This window comes from Eucalyptus grandis, chromosome 10 (genome assembly GCF_016545825.1).
Source record: "Eucalyptus grandis isolate ANBG69807.140 chromosome 10, ASM1654582v1, whole genome shotgun sequence".
Taxonomy (NCBI): Eukaryota; Viridiplantae; Streptophyta; class Magnoliopsida; order Myrtales; family Myrtaceae; genus Eucalyptus; species Eucalyptus grandis.
The window spans coordinates 34,118,839-34,138,312 of NC_052621.1; the positions used below are offsets into that span (position 1 = coordinate 34,118,839).

Consider the following 19,474-nt stretch of genomic DNA (forward strand, 5'->3'; position numbering starts at 1 on the left):
GTTGCTTAAGATACCACAAAAGTCTTTTTCTCCTCTAGTCCGGGGTCAATAAATTTCACAATGCAAGTGCAGCTATCTTTCATGAAAATGTCAAAATCAAGGCCAACCTTTTTTTTTAAATCTTTCGATAAGACATGTGCTGCAAACGTTTTTATGTTGATACGAGAGCCAGCAATTTGGGTAAAAAAACGGATAGCAAATAGGTGACCTTTTGCAATTCACTCCTTCGAATTGGAGTTTTCTTCCTCTTCCCACTTAGATGTGCAAAGGAACCTGGAAAAATCACAGGTGGATCGATATAATTAAATAGGTTTTAGGGAAAATCTATATATATAAGATAAGTTCGATGTTCCAAAGTTCAACCAATTATGTTTGATGTGCAAAGGAACCTGGAAAAATCACAGGTGGATTGATATAATCAAATAGGTTTTAGGGAAAATGTAGATATATAAGATAAGTCCTATGTTCCAAAGTTCAACCAATTATGTTTGGTGCATGTCTATTTAATAATATACAAAATTAAATATTTTGATAGAACCTAAATTTTATTTCTAAATTCGCACGAAAAAGCTTTTGTAATTTATTTAACTTCAATTTGATACCATTTGCTACTTCATGAAGTCAACAACATCGTAGAAGAAATTTGCAACTTTTAATTCGAGGTATACGTTGATTGCATTATGTGCGACTCTCGTTTAAGACACACTATAAAGTTTCCAGTCTTATAAACTAAAAGGTTAAATCTATATGATAAATATACTTTTCAGGTAATTATGTGAAGGCTTCACTTTAATTCCTTACACTTGTCCCCTTTTTCTTTGGGATAATAGCGTCGAAAAAGTTATCTAATTGCAAAAGTTGAAAAATCTTCTAACTTGAGTGCATGGTCTAAAAAGAGTTGAACTTTGTTAACCCAAATACGATATTCAAAAGTATGATGACATCCACAATGACGATCGGTACTGAAAGACTTAGCTAGACAATCCTTTTCAAATGCCAAATCTGATAATTAATTCAGCCTCGTTTTGTATTTTGGCCCTCATTTGCTTGTAACCTCATGGTTCATCTTCAGTGATCCAAATGTGGATGGACCTTCCTCAGCTTATTAAGCTGTGTTCGTACTGCGTGGAACACGTCTGCTTTGTCATTCTGTGTCCCTTTTTGTTCGCATTTGTTGACAGACAAGGATGCTCGTGTTTCCTCCTAAATGGGGTTGAATTTGATTAATTTGGTGGCATTAAAGGTCAAGCTAAGTGGTCCTTGCGACGAGGTACCTTGTCTCCTTTTTACCGTGCAAATGCTCCCATGACTTTGTCTTCGCTTTTGCATCTTTTCCGCAATCAAATTGTATAGATTTCGTCATTTCAGATCTGCATAGTCTTATCTGATTTTGCAACGTGAAGCCTTTTAATTGGGGAACACATACATATTTTTAAAAGATAATAATGATGCTTCTTTTACTTAACATAGATAGAAGGATGGAACGATAATGTTTGTGGTGGATCGATAGAGCTTCATATATATATTATCAGAAGCATCTCTATCCTGGCCGTTTATTATTATTAGTAATCTCTTTTGGAAACAGACAACATAGAGTAAAACTGCGTTCAATAATTCATTCATTTTTCATTTATTTATTTGTCAACTTTCTTGGGGCCACATGAGGACCTTCTTTACGTCTTGATAATTATCTCGTTGCGATGGGACAAGAAGACTCTAAATTGATCTAGAGAGCATTAATTGAATATTCAGAAGGCTCGCACATCACTCAATTAATGTTAATAATTTCATATAATAGTTCACAAATTCAAGACGTCTATGAGAAGGTAAATAGAAGTTGGTAAACAAAATATAAGAATTTATTTTTGTTAGTGATGAGGGAAGTTTGTAATTTTGAGATAAACATTGGAAACTAAGTCAAATAAAAGTTGGTATATGCAAAGCTAGTTAGTAACTTAATTAGAGAAAAGTTGGTAATAGGTGTAATTAAGATTAGTAATTTCTAAAAGAAGTTAGTAAATGTAAAAATTCGATAAGTAACTCAAACAATAGTTGATAAACGAAAAGAAAAGTTATTGAAGTAAAAATACGAAATAAACGTTGAAGTAACTCATATTAGAGTTAGCAATCCAATACCAGTTGATAACTTAGTCGAAGACAAATTGCTTATTCTCTCAAATTGATGATGACGATTTTGGTAAATTTAATGCATTGGTGAGAGAGGTAAAAAAGTTGGCAAAAAATAGGAAAAAAATTTGGGTTAATGATAAGAGAAGTTGGTAATTTAATGGAAATCAAATAAACGTTGTAACAAATTAAAATAAGAGCTGGTAGCGCAAAAGTGGTTGGTAACTCAATCAGGAAAAATTGGTAATCACTCCAATGAATCTTGGTAATTCTAAAAAAAGAGTCGGTAATTTAATGCTTTGAAAAGTAGACAAATAAAAGCTGAAAAATCAATAGAAGAATTGGTGAACTTTTATATCATAGACGTTGGTAAACAAGTCGTATGAGATTAAGGTAACCTAATGGGAAGAGCCTATAAATCACATAAATGAATGTTGTTGAATTCATAAAAGAGTCCATTTATGGTGTTCGTAAGAAAGCAAATAAAAGTTGGCAACAAAAACAAAATGAAAGTTGGAAAAAGATTAAGAAAAATAGGTAATTTACAAATTGTGCCAAAAACTTTATAAATTGCTGGTAAGTTGCAACAAGCTATCCAGAAATTAGATGACAGATTTTTTTACAAACAAGTGCTTTGACAATTATCAACTCTCTTAGAAGTTTATTGGAACTAAATGAAATCAATTTTTGGAAAATGAAGTAATAGAATGGGAAAATGACATAAATAGTCCATAAATTTTGACCCAATATGCAATGTAGTCCCTAAACTTTAATATGCTCACATAGTTCAAAGATTATATCGAACATATAATGAAAGTCTAGGGACTACAATAAACAAATTAAAAGTTCAGAGATCACATTGCACATTGGGCTAAAGTTTAGTGATTACATCATATATTGGGTCAAAGTTTGTGAATCATGTGTGTCAATAGAATCGTCCTCCTTCACCTAATTTTATATACCATCAAATTTGGTAAAAAGCCACAAACTTTTGATTAAAGCCCTATTCTTTTCTTTTTCTTTTTTTTTTTGTCGAAAGAAAATTAATTACTCAATAGGATATATGAAAAGTACATAAACTTTTGTGGCAAAGCAAATCGAAACGAAGCAAAGGCCAAAATACTCCAAAACAAAGTCAAATCCATGAGCACCATTAGGGTTAAATATACATTCGTTCTATAAATATTTTTCAAGCAAAATAATTTGTGGCTGATCATTGGATCTTGTATCATCATTACTGATGAGCACACGTTAGAGATTTTTTCTCTAATAATTTTAACATTGCCAGTTGATGGCGTGTGCCTAAGTTTGACTTTCTTTGCACCATCACTATAATGAGACAACCACAATAGGTAGAATAAACTCAAATCTAACTTTTGGAAGAGCAAATCTTTGTAGTTTAGTGAAACGCAAGAGCTTCTAAGATTATTGTTGAAACTAGAGGCGGAGTACTTATATATGGACAAAACAGGGGCATTAGATATCCGAAAACATTATTTAACTCCCATAGCTAAATGGGGAGCAAAGAATTCTAAAGCCTAAAACTAGATTAGGAGAGTTCAAACTCTCAGATCTAAAATTAGACGGGGAGAAGAGAGCTCCCAGATTTAGATCAAGAGATAAGAAAAAAGAAGAAAAAATGACAAAAATAAAAACTCGGATAAAATCAACAATAGATGGAGGGGATGGTGGGACTGACTTAAACCCTTCCCCATAACTAAATATTGAAGAAGACGATGGAGGGAGAAAAAAGAGGTAAAAAGCCACAAACTTTTGATCAAAGCCCTACTTTTTTTTTTTTTTTTTTTTTGGGTCATAGATCGAAGCCCTACTTCATTGCAACACTTATTATAAATTTCCGTTGGAAAAACATGCTTGAATCTCGAAGGAAGTGCAATGACATCGAGTTAGTAAACTCACTTTTGGGTCGTAAGTTCCCTTTGATGATCGCAATTTATTTGCATTTATAGCTAATAATTCACCTTTATGGACAGTAATTCGTCTGTAGAATTTGTAATATGAAAATGCGAACACTTAGCAATTAAGTCATAGCACAGTAAAATTCCTCAAATTGTCATAAGGGATGGTAGTTATGTGTAGTAATTGTCCCTAACAATTTTGATTTTCCCGTAAACCTTGTAAATGACGAATTAGTAATTAAATTTTTTGCATGTTGTATTATCTTAAAATTTCATTAGACTGAATATCCTAATATCATAACGTTCCATGAAAAATCTTAATCAACCTGAATTTCTTGTAAATATCTTTTCTATTCTTAATAACTTATCTACATGATCGTAACAGTTTATAAAATTAAAAGGTCTTATTAATGAGTAATTGTATTATCATAATTTCCCTTAATTTATAGGAATATTCACAATTTTACAGTCAATTTTACAGTCAACAATTTTCCTTAACTATTCGTAAGTTCAGTCTTTTTTAAATCATCCAACATTAGAAATTCTTTTTCTTTTGATCCGATAGTCCAGGTGATAGACCGGTCTTATAAATTGCCAGACTGAATCATAGAATTTTCCATCACTTGATACGTCTTCCGTAATGTTTGGACCAAAGTGGAGGCTACACTAATTAAGGTAGTGCACAAATTTCAGTGAAAATCCTGCATAATATTGCACTTGGCAAAAATAATAATATTGGTAAGAAAAGAAAAAGTTAGAACTTGTAGAAATCAAGTTTCCTCAAGTGGAGCTCATAATGTTCCAACAAAAAAAAGAAGTAGAAAAGACTAGAAACTATAGGAGCCTAGGTTTACTATTCTTGGATGTTAGCGAACTCTATGATTTCGATATAATTGTCTTTTGATGGTCTGTTTCTTGGTTTGATTAGTTGAAATTAGTTAAGTATTTTGTTAATCAAGAGAATTGGGTTATTTCCAATGCATTATTTCTTTTGTGTTATGCACAAAAGGTATATTGAAGATAAATTATATTCTTATTAAGTATGATTAAAGAGTAACTTGAAACACTCGTTAACAAAACTTGTTTGAATTGGTGATAATTGAAAATGTTTTTTTTTTTGTAACCCAGAGAACTCCGTAAGCCGACAGTTGAACCCTAGGGGAGCGACTGCAGGACTCACTACCACAGTACTCCAGGTAAGAATCCCTAACGACGCCTCTGGGATTCGAACTCCTCTCATTCATGAGGGAGAGAGAGCCCAAGCCAGGTGTGCCACTGCGGGCGGTGGTATAATAATTGAAAATGTTAATAACATGAAAAACCCAAAATTTGTATATTTATGATAAATTTATCATAAATTAATTTTTTGGCAAAAAAAAAAAAAACCTTAAACTGGTAAACCCACAATAAATTTACCTTACGTTAAACTTTATTGTCAAATTACTGAGTTGGATAACACGTAGTAGTTAACAAATATACCAATTTGAAGTTTTATCCTCAATTTAATTTGGGTTTTTTTAAATATTAATCTAATTTAATGAAAATTAGTGGATGGTAAATTTATCACAAATGTATTAATTTGAGATTTTTGGTGATCAAAAATTAATTTATTGTAAATTTGTCGCATGTACACCAGTTTGGGAGGGTTTTTTGTGGTCAAAAATTAATTTTGGGCAAATTTGTCACAGGTGCACAAATTTGGGACTTTTTGTTATACTAACCCTAATTAAAAAACCACCGCCCGCGGTGGAAGCATTGGTTAGGGCTTGGTACCCCAAACGCAGGGGAAGGGTTCGAACCTTCGTGGAAGCGATGCTTCAATGCATAACGCACGTCTTACCTGCGCTTGGGGGTCAGCGGTGGGGGCCCCGGCGCTCCCGGGGTTTACTCTCCCCGCGAAGCGGCGTTCGGAGGTTCCATGGGTCACCCAAAAAAAAAAAAACCCTAATTAAAAATATGATAAACCTAAAAACAATTTTTAAAATTTCTCGATTTTTCATTTCTCTTTTATAACACGTCATACTTGAACCTTTCGATTTCATTTATCTTTGGATTCAACTACTTCATCCACATACATTAAATAAGACTCATTTTATTGAACTGTGAGTGTGTGAACTCCGAAATCATTCATGAGAGCGAAAAATTGTTGTAAAAAGGGTAATTATTAAATTGAAATGAGACAATTTACAACCTTATGTTAACATTATACCGCTTAATCAAAGGATACTCTTTTAATTTTTCAAATTAAAGGAGAGAGATTGCATGGGCTATCCATTCTTAAATCCACCTTGATAGCTGTCAATCATCATATACCTTCTCATGCATTATGCATGACACTCATCTCACGACCATCATTCTCATAAACAATCGGTCTACTGCTTGAGATGCCAAAAAGTCTTTTTCTCCTCTAGTCTAGAGTCAATGAATTTGACAATAGAAATGAAGAAACAGTGATAATGCCAGTGTAGCTATCTCTCATGAGATGTCAAAATCAAGGCTGACCTTTTTTATCTGTCGCTAAGACATTGTTGCAAACATTTCTATGTCGATATAAGAGCCAGCATTTTGGGTAAGAAATCGATAGCAAAGAGATGACTTTTTGTAATCCACTCTCTCGAAATGTAGATTTCTTCTCAAGGGTGCACCTTGTCACACTCGAATGTGCAAGGGAACCTAGAAAAATATAAGTGGAACGATATAATCAAATATTTTTTAAGAAAAATGTAGATATATAAGATAAGTTTCACATTTCAAAGTTTAACCAATTACTTTGGTGCATGTATATCTTACAATATACAAAATTAAATATTTTGATAGACCCTAAATTTCATTTCTAAATGTGCATGAAAAATGCTTTCATAATTTATTTTCACTTCGGTTCTACATCATTCGCTGCTTCATGAAATCAGCCACTGATCAATCTTAGAAGAATTTTGTAGCATTTCATTTGAGGTTGTACATTGCATTAATGATCATAATATGACGGTCGTTTTAGATACTCTATAAATTTTCCAGTCTTATAAAATGGAAGTTTAACTCTCTATGATCAATATACTTTCAATTAAATTACGTGTAGCTGAACTTGAAATCCTTATACATGTGCCCCCTTTTTTCTTGGGGAGGGGGACTGATGTCGAATGCTTATCAAATTGCAAAAGTCAAAAAATTCTTCAAACTTCAGTGCATGGTTTGCAATGGGTTGAACATTGTTAACCTAAATAGAATATTCAAAAATATGATGACGTCCACAATGACGAATGAGTACTGAAAGACTTAGCTAGACAATCCTTTACAAACACCAGATGTTATAACTATTTCAACCTCATTCCAAAATTATATTTTGGTCCGCCTTAGATGACAAGACAAGGACACGAATTTTCCCTCCTAAATGGGGTTGAATGATTAATTAATACTGTTGGGGATGATTATGAGAGATTCTTCGTATCTCCTTGGATCTTAATCATCTCCAACAACATATTTGTAGCATTAAAAGTCAAGCTTCAAGGGGTCCGTATCACTTATTCACCCGGCTTTAAGTAATATTATTAGCCAACATCATAATTAAGGTACGGCACAAATTTCTGCGTACATCCCGCAACCCATTTTCCTTGGCGAAAAAAATTATGTTTACAGTCCAAAAGTTAGAAACTGTAGGACATTAGGTGTGCTATTCTTGGATTTCAGTTAATTCTATGCATTTGATCTAAATGTGTGTCGATGGTCTCTTTTTTTGTTTTAATTAGTTTAAATTTTTGAAAGATTTTGTTAATAAGTTTCTTATTTTCAATATATTGTTTCTTTTGTATTATGCATAAATAGTATATTGAAAAAAGTAACATTTCATTATCAGGTATAATGAAAGAGTACTCCAAGAACACTCGTTGTCAAGATCCCTTGTGAATTCGTGATAACTAGAATTGGATGGTAAAACATGTTGGGAATACTCCTCGTAATGTTTTGAGGATGACAAAATAGAGATAGGTTGATAGTATCTCAATAGGATTGTCAAAAGCGAAGAGGAGGCGAGGGAGAACATCATGATCCAGAGGTTTTTAAGGCACAAAAGCATGCCTTAAAACTTCTAGGGATCTAGGGTTTGAATAAATACTTTATAATGTTTTTAAGAGTATTATGGATAATGAACACTTAGATTCTAGAGAATAATTGCAATTGATGGGAGTAGTTAGTAGATAGGGTGATTGAATCTTTACCGTTAGATCCAAAAAATATCTACAATTATAATTAAAGGGGCTCATGTCCAAATAAGATTTCTTGTTCCTCATTTGTAACATCCAAAAAAAAATCCAACACAAGGAGAAGAATGAATCATTTTCTCCCAAAATACTCATATTCTCTTTGTCATAAGATACGTCATGTCATCAAATCATGCCACATGATCATGATCTCAAAAGTTGACTTGTGACACAGATGCATCGATTAAGGCTCCATTTAATAGACTTCGGTTTTATGACCTCGAGGCTCACTTATAAGAGGGAACAATTGAATAAAAAATAGAGGTCATTTCTCGGATTCAAATGTGGCGATTTACAACTTTTTTTAAAAAACTATTATGCCTCTCCATAAAAGGAGAATCTTTTTATTTTTCAAAAAGCAAGTAGGGAGACTACCTGTGCTATTCACTCTTAAATTTATCTTGATAGTCAGATGATCATATGCCTTTTCATGCGTCTAGCATGACCCTCATCTCAACAGTATCATTTCCATGAGCAGTCAGTTTTTCGCATAAGATGCCAAAAGGTCCCTTTTTTCCTCAAATCTGGGTCAATAAGTCTGACAATAATCATAAAGAAACCCCGATGCAATTGTAGGTCTCTTGCATGAAAATGTCAAAATCGAGGCTCGCTTTTCTATATTTTTAAGATAGGACGCTGAATTTTTTTAATACGAAAGTCCCGGCCAGGTGTAAGAAATTGATAGCAAAGATGTGAAATTTGCTCTCTCTCTCTCTCTCTCTCTCTTTTTTTTTTTTTTTTTGGTCGGAAAATTTGCTCCTTTGAAATGGAGTTTTTTTGTCAAGGGTGCACCTTTTTCCCACTTGCCTCTTCTCACAAGTGGATGTGCGAGGGAACTGTTGAAGAAGCTTACGGACGGATCAATATAATGGAGTGGGTTTAAGGGTAAATTTAGATAGACAAGAGTACGAAGACATCCACAATGATGAACAACACAACTCTCAAACAGTCGAATTTTGTTGAATTAGGTTCTGATCAAGTTAAAAATAATCCTATTCAAATTAACTCATCTATTTCATTTTGATCTATTTATATCTAATACAAATCTTAACGACTCATATACGAGCAGACCTAATTCGATATTCATTTTTAGTGACTTTTCTTCTTAACTATTACTTTAAAAGAATGGATGACTTCGCGAGTTAACTAGTAAAGTCAGCTAGACAACTTGGAAGACTTACCTAGAAAATCTTGTGCCAAGTGCCCAATGGGTGGGGCCAGCTAAGTACGTACGCTTTTTTCTTTTCAACATTCATATGCTCCACGTGACTTTCTTACATGTGCGTGGTGTCCATGCATTCATCGCTGGTCTTTTTCAGAGTCTTATCTGATTTTGCAAAGTGAAGACTTCTAATTGGGGAACATATACATATTTTCAAGATGGTGATAATAATGCTTGTTTACTAAGCACTGATAAAAAGGATGAAACAATGACGTTTTCAGTGGATTGATAGAGCTGTTCATACATACATCATAACCATCTCCATCCTCGCAATCAATTATCATTACTAATCTCTTTTGGAGACAAACAATAAAATAATAAAACTGCATGTAATAATACATTTATTTTTCAACTTTCTCAGGACATTCTTTATCTCTTGATAATTATCTCGTTGTTTTGAGACAAGGAGACTATACATTGACCTTGAGAGCATTATTTGAGTATTTCAAGAGGCTTGCACATCACTCAAATATATATTGGTAATTTCATATAATAGTTCGCAAATTTAAGATGTCAATAAGAAGGTTATGAGAAGTCGGTAAAAGATACAAGAAGGGTGTTGGTGTTGAATGCTTATCAAATTGCAAAAGTCGGAAAAATCTTCAAACTTGAGTGCATGGTTTGCAAAGGATTGAACATTATTAACCTAAATAGAATATTCAAAAATATGATGACTTCCACGATGACAATTGAGTACTGAAAGACTTAGCTAGACAATTCTTTACAAACGCCAAATGTTATAATTATTTCAACCTCATTCCTAAGTTATATTTTGGTCTGCCGTTGACAGGACAAGGACACAAATTTTTCCTCCTCAATGGGGTTGAATGATTAATTGATATTGTTGGGGATGCTTAGGAGAGATTCTTCGTATCTCCTTGGATCCTAATCGCCTCTAACAACATATTTGCGGCATTAAAAGTCACGCTTGAAGGGTCCACATCATTTATTCACCCCCTTTAAGTGACATTATTAGTCAACGTCATAATTAAGGTACGGCACAAATATCTGGGTACATCCTGCGACTCATTTTCCTTGGCCAAAGAAAAAGTATGTTTACAGTCCAAAAATTAGAAACTATAGGAGATTAGGCGTGCTATTCTTGGATTTCAGTTAAATCTATGCATTTTATCTAAATGTGTGTTGATGGTCTCTTTTTGGTTTTAATTAGTTTAATTTTTTGAAGGATTTTGTTAGTAAGTTTCTTATTTTCAATATATTGTTTCTTTGTATTATGCGTAAATAGTATATTGAAAAAAGTAACATTTCCTTATCAAGTATAACGAAAGAGTACTTCATGAACACTCATAGTTAAGATCCCCTCTAAATTTGTGATAACTAGAATCAGATGGTAAAACATGTTGGGAGAAGCCCTCATAGTGTTTTGAGGATGACAAAATAGTGCATGCATTATTAGTGTAGCACTGGTTGATAGTATCTCAATAGGATTGTCAAAAGCCAAGGGGAGGTGAGGGAGAATGTCACCATCCAAAGGTTTTTACGGTGCAAAAAGCAGAGGACGTGGTCAAATGACTAGGCATGCTTAAAACTTCCAGGGATCTAGGGTTTTAATGAATACTTTATAATATTTTTAAGTGTATTATGGGTAATGAACACTTAGATTCTAGAGAATAATTGCAATTGATGGGAGTAGTTAGTAGATAGGGTGATTGGATCCCTACCATTAGATCAAAAGAATATCTATGATTATAATTAAAGGGGCTCGTGTATAAATAAGGTCTTCTCTTCTTCATTTGTAATATCCAAAAAAAAAAAAAAAATCCAACGCAAGAAGAAGAATAAATCATTTTCTCCCAAAATACTCATAATCTCAATTATCATCGAATCATGCCACATGATCATGATCTCAATTGTCAACTTGTGACCCAGTTGCATCGATTAAGGCTCCATTTATTAGACCTTGGTTTTATGACCTCCATGCTCACTTATAAGAGGGAAAAACTGAATAAAAAATAGACGTCATTTCTCGGATTCCAATGTGGCGTTTTACGACCTTTTTTTTAAAACTATTATATCTCTTAATCAAAGGAGAATCTTTTTATTTTTCAAAAAGCAAGTAGGGAGACTACCTGTGCTATTCACACTCTTTACTTTATCTTAATAGTCATCGATGATCATATGCCTTTTCATGCATCAGGCGTGACGCGCATCTGGAGGATATCATTTCCATGAACAATCAGTTTGTCGCATAAGATGCCAAAAGGTCCCCTCTTTTTCCCTCGAATCTGGGTCAATAAGTTTGACAATAAGCATAAAGAAACGGCTCAATGCAAGTGTAGGTCTCTTTCATGAAAGTGTCAAAATCGAGACTCGCTTTTCTATATTTTTTAGATAAGACGCCGAAATGTTTTTTATATGAAGTCCCAGCCAGGTGTAAGAAATTGATAGCGAAGAGGTGATATTTGCTCCCCGTTTTTTTGGTCGGAAAATTTGCTCCTTTAAAATGGAGTTTTTTTTGTCGAGGGTGCACCTTTTTCCTACATGCCTCTTCTCAGTAGTGGATGTGCGAGGGAACTGGAAAAGGTCGCGGACGGATCAATATAACTGAGTGGGTTTAAGGGTAAATTTAGATAGACAAAACTACGATGACATTAACCACATACCTATCAAACAGCCAAATTTTGTTGGATCAGATTTAGATCGAATTAAAAATAATCCTATTCAAATGAATCCATTTAATTCTTTTGATCCATTTATATCTAATGCAAATTTTAGGGATCAATATCCGATCCGATCTGATCTAAAATTCATTTTTAGCAATTTTTCTTCTTAAACTATTACTTTAAAAGAATGAGTGGCTTCATAAATCAACTAGTCAAGTTAGCTAGACACTTGGAAGACTTAGCTAGACAATCCAGTTCAAATGCCAAGTGCCCAATGGGTGGGGCCAGCTGAGTAGGTACGTTCTTTTTGTTTCAACATTCATATGCTCCGCGTGACTTTGTTACATGTGCGTGGTGTCCATGCATTTATCATTAGTCTTTTTTAGCAATTAAATTTTATGGATTTTGTCCATTCAGATCTGCAGAGTCTTATCTGATTTTGCGACGTGAAGACTTCTTATTGGGGAACAAATACATAGTTTCAAGATGGTGATAATGATGCTTGTTTACTTAGAACGGATAAAAGGATGAAACGATGATGTTTGTAGTGAATCGATAGAGCTGTTCATACATACATCAGAACCATCTCCATCCTCGCAATCAATTGGTATCACTAATCTCTTTTGGAGACAGACAATAGAATAATAAAATTGCATTTATTAATACATTTATTTTTCAACTTCTTGGGCCACCTAAGGAACCTCTTTATCTCTTGATAATTATCTCGTTGTCATGGGATAAGGAGACTATACATTGATCTTGAGAGCATTAATTGAGTATTTCAAGAGGCTCGCACATCATTCAAATAAATGTTGATAATTTCATTTAATAGTTTGCAAATTTAAAATGTTGGTGAGAAGGTTATGAGAAGTCGGTAAAAGATACAAGAATTTGTTATTATTAGTGATGAGTGAAGTCTGTACTTTGAAATACACATTGGAAACTAAGTCAAATGAGAGTTGGTACATGTAAAATTAATCAAAGAAAAGTCAGTAATTTTGGTCTGCCTTAGTTGACGGGACAAGGACACACATGTTCCCTTCTAAATGGGGTTGAACGATTAATTAATATTGTGAGAAATGATTAGGAGAGATTCTTCGTATCTCCTAGGATCCTAATTATCTCTAACAGTAGATTTGTGGCATTACAAGTCAAGCTTTTAGGGTCCACGTCACCTCAGCTTTGTTAACCTGTGTTTATATGTGCATGTTACACGTTTCGCGTTGTCATTCTATGGTCCTCTTTGTTAGCAATAGTTGACGGACGAGGACACATGTTTCCTCCTAAATGGGGTTGGATAGTTAATTATCTCTAACAGTAGATTTGTGGCATTGCAAGTCAAGCTTTTAGGGTCCATGTCACCTCAGCTTGTTAACCTGTGTTTAGATGTGCGTGTTACATGTTTTGCGTTGTCATTCTATGGTCCTTTTTGTTCGCAATAGTTGACGAACGAGGACACATGTTTCCTCCTAAATGGGGTTGGATAGTTAATTATTCTGTAAATGATAATTAGGAGGAATTCTCAATATCTCCTTTTTGCGTTGCTTTGTCATTTTGTGCCCCTATTTCTGGGCATTTGTCGACATATATGTGTTTTTTCCCTTATTGGGGTTGAATGGTAAATTAATTTTATTATAAATTGTCAGGAGATTTTCTGCATCATTGTTTTAAGGAGATGAAGCATACCATGATTATCTCTAATAATTAATTTGACATTCACTATGTTCAGGGTTCCAAACTCAACGAAGTACTATGTGAGGGAAATCTTCCATTTTTTTTTTATGTTTATTTCGTGAAAAATAAATAATTAAGAAAGTATTTCTTAAAAATAATTTTATACCGTTTGATATAATTAACTAATAAAAATATTTTATTATTGATAATAATTATTTTAAAATATTTTTATGAATGATGAAAATATATTTTATTTATTTATTTTTGTAAAACAAATCTATCCTAAAGGTCAAGCCTTGAGGGTCAGTTGAGCAGGTAGGCGCTAAGCTTCTAAGGCGACCAGTTGAGTAGGTACGTTGTCTTCTTTTCAGCATGCATATGCTCCACGTGACTTCGTCACATGGACACCATGCATTTGTCACTAGTCTTTTCAGAAATATTATTGTAGCACAATCATTGTGCATGTCCTTACAGGAGAGACACTAATGTCGGGATCATCTCTAATAACAAACTTGGGAGCATTAAAAGTCAAGCTTTAAGGGGTCTGGAGTAGGTACTTTGTTTCCTTTTCAGATTGCAAATTCTCCATGCGACTTTGTCTTCACATGTGAATTCAAAAAGTGCGTGCGTCATTAGTCCTTTCCACCAATTTAATTGCACATATTTCGTCGTTTCAGATTTTTATAGTCTCATCTGATTTTACAATGTGAACACTTTTTTCTTTTTAGGAACGCCTTCACATGGTTAAAATATCACGCTTCTTTCTTTATATCATGTAATCTTCATTTAATTATCTATTTGAATTTTTAATTAAATTTTCTAACATGATATTAAAACTAAGATGACATGTGGTGCAACGGGTGCAAATATTTTTTTTTTATCTATTGTTATTAACCAAATTTCACATGGCACTCTTAATTTGGCTTACATGTGAAATGAGAGTTAAAGTATTTTACATCACTTGATAATGGGATTTATATGTTCTTTATATACTTCTCTTTTTTTCCCTTGAGATGATGGTTTCGAAAAATTATCAAATTACAAAAGTTGAAAATTCTTCAAGCTTAAGTGCCTGGTCTCAAAGGGTTGAACATTGTTAGACTAAATAATATTGAGATTGTCCCACATCAATTGTCTAAGGGGTTGCCTCACCTCTTGAGTTAGCTTTTGGAGAGAGAGAAGCCCAAGATCATCCATTACTGATATTAGAGTCGATGTTGCTAACAAGTTTGGATCCAAAAAAAGTCACACGGAAGAGTTACAGATTGTTGCGCCCCTAACTCAAGCTCATTGTGTGAAGGGGAGATTCTTGATTTAGAATTAGTTTTTGGGGTGAGAGAGAGACCCAAGACCATGCAACAAATACAGTACTCAAAAGTATGATGACATCCACGATGACAAGCGGTACTGAAAGAACTAACTAAACAACTCTTTTCAAAATGCTAAATGTGGTAATTAATTCAAACTCATTCCAAAGCAATATCTTGGGCCGCATTTGTTGACATAAAAGGACACACATGTTCCCTCCTAAATGGGGTTGATTAGTTAATTAATTCTGTTAGAGATGATTAAGGAATATTCTTCATATTCCCTTTTATCGTGATTATCTCTAACAACGAAATTTGTGGCATTAAATGTCAAGCTTTAAGGGCCCATAACACCTCATGGTTCATCTCCAGGATAACAAATGGGGCGGACCTTCCTCAGCTTTTTGTTCGCATTTGTCGACAGACAAGGTGGCACACGTGTTTCTTCCTAAATGGGATTGAATGATTAAGTAAATTTATTAGAGATAATCAGGAGATTTTTCGTATCTCCCCGATATGCACAATGATTGTGCTCCTGGGCATTATTATTCTTCAAAGGGCAATCGAAGCGCGTCATGATTATTTCTCATAACAAATGTAGTGGCATTAGATGTCAAGCTTTACGAAGTCCGCGTGAGCAGTAGGTATGCTGTTCCCTTTTCAACGGGCAAACTCTCCACGTAACTAGTCTTCGGATGGGCATGAACAACATGCATTTGTCACTAGTCTTTTTCAGCAAATTAAATTATGTAGATTTCACCATTTCAGATTTGCGTGATCTTATCCGATCTTGCAAGGTGAAGACTTTTAGTCGGGGACCACATAGATATCTTTAAGATGATGATAATGATCCTTGTTTACTTAGTATAGAAAAAGGTGATAGATATGCACAACCGATAAAAATATGAAGAATTTACTCGGATTCTCAATCTTAGAAAAACTACAAATATATTCAATAATGTCTTATCTCTCGTAAGAATTTTGCTTTAAAAACACCGTGGATTAGGTATAAGGCGCCGACCCACTAGACTAAATTTGCTTTGTGACGTGTGTAGTCATGGATTCAGGTCTCAACAAAGGCAACTTGCGGCCATATTGGGGACCTTCCTAGCATGATGATAATTATACTGTTGCGATGGGAAAAGAGAGCTATACATTGATCTCGAGAGATTAACTGAGCACTTTTTAAGAGACTTGGAAACCTGATCGTGATAAAAATAAAAGTATAGAGATGGAATAAGAAAAATCATTAGTCCATACCTTTATTATTGTCTTCATAGGATAGAAAGAAATCTTCTTTCTATAACGCGCGAATCTCAAGTGCCATTAGATGAAAGCTCAAGCTTTTGAAATCTTAGCTCTATTGCATCACCAAATTCTATTTATGAGACAAAAATATAGAGATATCCTCAGATATTAGTTTTGTTCTTAAAACATTATTGAGTACCATGCATGAGCGTGCTTTTCATAGCTTTGGTTGTTTAGACATCAAGGAGTGAATAGTTATAACTTCTGATTTGGTGGGTATATGTTTATTTTTCCTACTTTCCTTTAATGAAGTCAAAACATATAATGGGTATCCATTAATCTTCTTAGTAGTTTTATTTAATGTTTATTTAGAGAATTACATGTGAAGGGTGTTTCTTTCTTTTATATATGCTGAAAATATAGCTCCATTGTAATTATAAAAGTTCAGTCATATCCGGTAACATAGGTGAAACACCCGACGATAGATAGTTTGAACCCAATCGGGCCGATTGTATAGTTTGACGCATGGTTACCATTTTTACCCGTTAGGATTCCATTTAAATCGAACCTTCTTCAAACCAAAGTCCTGGTTTTGGATTAAACATGACAGATAGTTTGAGCAACAAAATCCTTGTCTGCGAATGATGTTGTTCATTGTGTTGAACATGATGAAAAACATACATTGATGAATGTCCTATAATTTGACGGAATGGTTCCAAGGGATAGACGAAATACACCTTGTGGAAATCTTAGGAAATCATGTAATCTTTGTACTATGGGGTGAAAAATGTCCAATCTTTTGGACATCCCACTCATTTGATAAAGTTGTGGCTCAACTTTAGCTGTTTTGTGAAGTGTAAACTTATATATTTGATGATACATCATATATTTTGAGTGACAACACTGTTAGGTGTTTAAAATTGCTGTGAGATATTTGTCACATTTCTTAATAGAGTCAAATCGTGTCTTTTCACAGCTAAAAATGTTGTGTGGGAAAGTTAAACCACCTGGTAGTTATTGTTTACATTCGAACGTGTAGATGGACTACGCTAGTCCACCCAGTATAAAAAAATTTCAAACATGCAACACCAACGAGGAAGGTGTTGACTTAGATGGGAAAAAAACTTGCTTCTTTTTTTTGCGGTCTTCGAATTCTAATCTTGCTGCATGCTCTTTACGAGTAAAATCATGTATCTGCTAGGTCGACGTGGGAGAAGTTACGTCCTCAGGATTGCCCAAAGGAGAGGTGCGAGAAAATGGGAAAATTACCAAAAAAAAGTTTTAAACTTATTGCTCTTGTATCAATTCAGCTTATAAATCTTTTAATTATACCAATTAAGTCCTAAACCTTTTGACAATTTGCCAATTTATTAAAAAAATTGATTTTTTAAAAATATTACAAAAATTGAATACGTCCCCATCAATCGTGCTACGTAAGATGACCGGCGTCAATGTCAACTATTTCTTGCCAAAATTTCAGAAGGACTAGATTGACAACTTGTTAAAATGTTTAACACTTAATTGGCATAATTGAAAGGTTTAACACTAAATTGTCGCAAGTGCAATATGTTTAGACTATTATTATTATTATTTTGATAATTTCTACGCAAGAAAACTGGCCTAGATACTATACCTGACCGCTAAAACAAAGTAAGAAAAAGGAAGAGATAACATGCAATAACTTTGCGAAATAAAACGGGAAAAAAAGGCATCGCCAAGATATTAATCCTTGTAGTTGGGAGCCGATTTCAAGATAAAGTAAGGTCTAATCTCAGAGACAAACTGCATTTAATAAATACTCGTAACATACTAAAACATGAAGCGCAAGCTAGCTTTTAACATTTTCAAACTCACATATCCCAAAAGAGGGAAGTCTTGAGACTCTGGCTGAAGTAGCATTTGCCAGGAATTACAATGTAGAGAAATACACACAGATAGAGATAGGAAAGGAAGTAAATAAAGCACAAATGAGCATATGAATACTCATCCGACCAAAAAAAAAAATGCATATGAATACTCTTATTCATGAGCATAAAAACTTTCATTGCCGGAAGCTGATTGATCCGGGCCTACACCCATCCTTGTCTATTTATTGAACTCACTCTCTTTCTGCAACAAGTAAAAGCATTTGTATTGGCCAAGCAGAAGATAAATAGGTTTTAAGAAGATTAAGAACTCAAAAAACTGCAGTATATCACATCCATAGAAGTTTCGACCGTTCTTTCCTTATTTCCCTCGGAAATGACATGATCTTAAATTGGACGCGGAAAAACTAAAATCTGTGGGTGAAGATACAATGCATATCTTTCTGCAAATTAAAAGCGGTTTTCGTTTATCAAAATCTATCAATGAACAACATAAGCCAACATTTTGCTATTTTCCAAATATTTGTGTAACAAAAACGTTACACAAGCTATAAACCATAGAAAGGTCCTTTCATTATTACTGAGGGTTTGTATTTGTAAGAAACAACCAATATCGCTCTCTATAATGTTCTGTCTTATTTCTCCTAAAGTACAATTGAATATTTCTAAAATTTCACATGGTAAAGTTGCACTTTCGTTGATGATGATAATGACAATGATAGCAATGATAACAATAATAATACATTTTACCTTGGACACTAATTCCTTTGTTTTGATCAGTGTATGTTGGCGACCTTTCAGTTTTTCTTTTATATGCTTGGCAAGGTCTTCATCAACTCCTGTAAGACTCACACTTTTCAAGCTGTTGATATGATCCAAGGCATCAACCGTCCCTAGCTTCTCGCATTGCCTGATTTCCAACTCTTCGAGATTACACATCGCCCCTTGCTCAACAACCAATTCGTCCAATTTATCGAGCATCCATAGCTTCAGGACGCGGAGTTTTGGAAAACCTGCTTCGCGATACACCTTTGTGCGGACAGAAGCTTGTGGATCCGCAAAGCTTTCACCAGTGTATGATCGTGCCAGTAACCTGAGAACAATCAAATTACTCAAGCGACCTAGTTGCAGCATGGGATCGTGTCGCAGTTCCGACATCGACAGAGTGAGCACTTTTAGATTCCCAGGAAGGACCAGCGAGCCCTGTACGAGCCTCAATGATCCAAGCAAATACA

The 19,474-nt window shown here is 34.1% G+C and overlaps 1 protein-coding gene across 1 annotated transcript; it reads right to left on the reverse strand.

The window, feature by feature from the left end:
* Nucleotides 1–18,434: 18,434 nt before the first annotated feature.
* Nucleotides 18,435–19,417, reverse strand: LOC120288922 (disease resistance RPP8-like protein 3). Its single transcript, XM_039303195.1, has 2 exons — nt 18,990–19,417; nt 18,435–18,483 (listed from the first exon to the last, which is right to left on the reverse strand). The coding sequence occupies exons 1-2, from the start codon at nt 19,395–19,397 to the stop codon at nt 18,460–18,462; spliced, it is 432 nt and encodes a 143-aa protein (XP_039159129.1). The 5' UTR covers nt 19,398–19,417; the 3' UTR covers nt 18,435–18,459.
* Nucleotides 19,418–19,474: the final 57 nt, after the last annotated feature.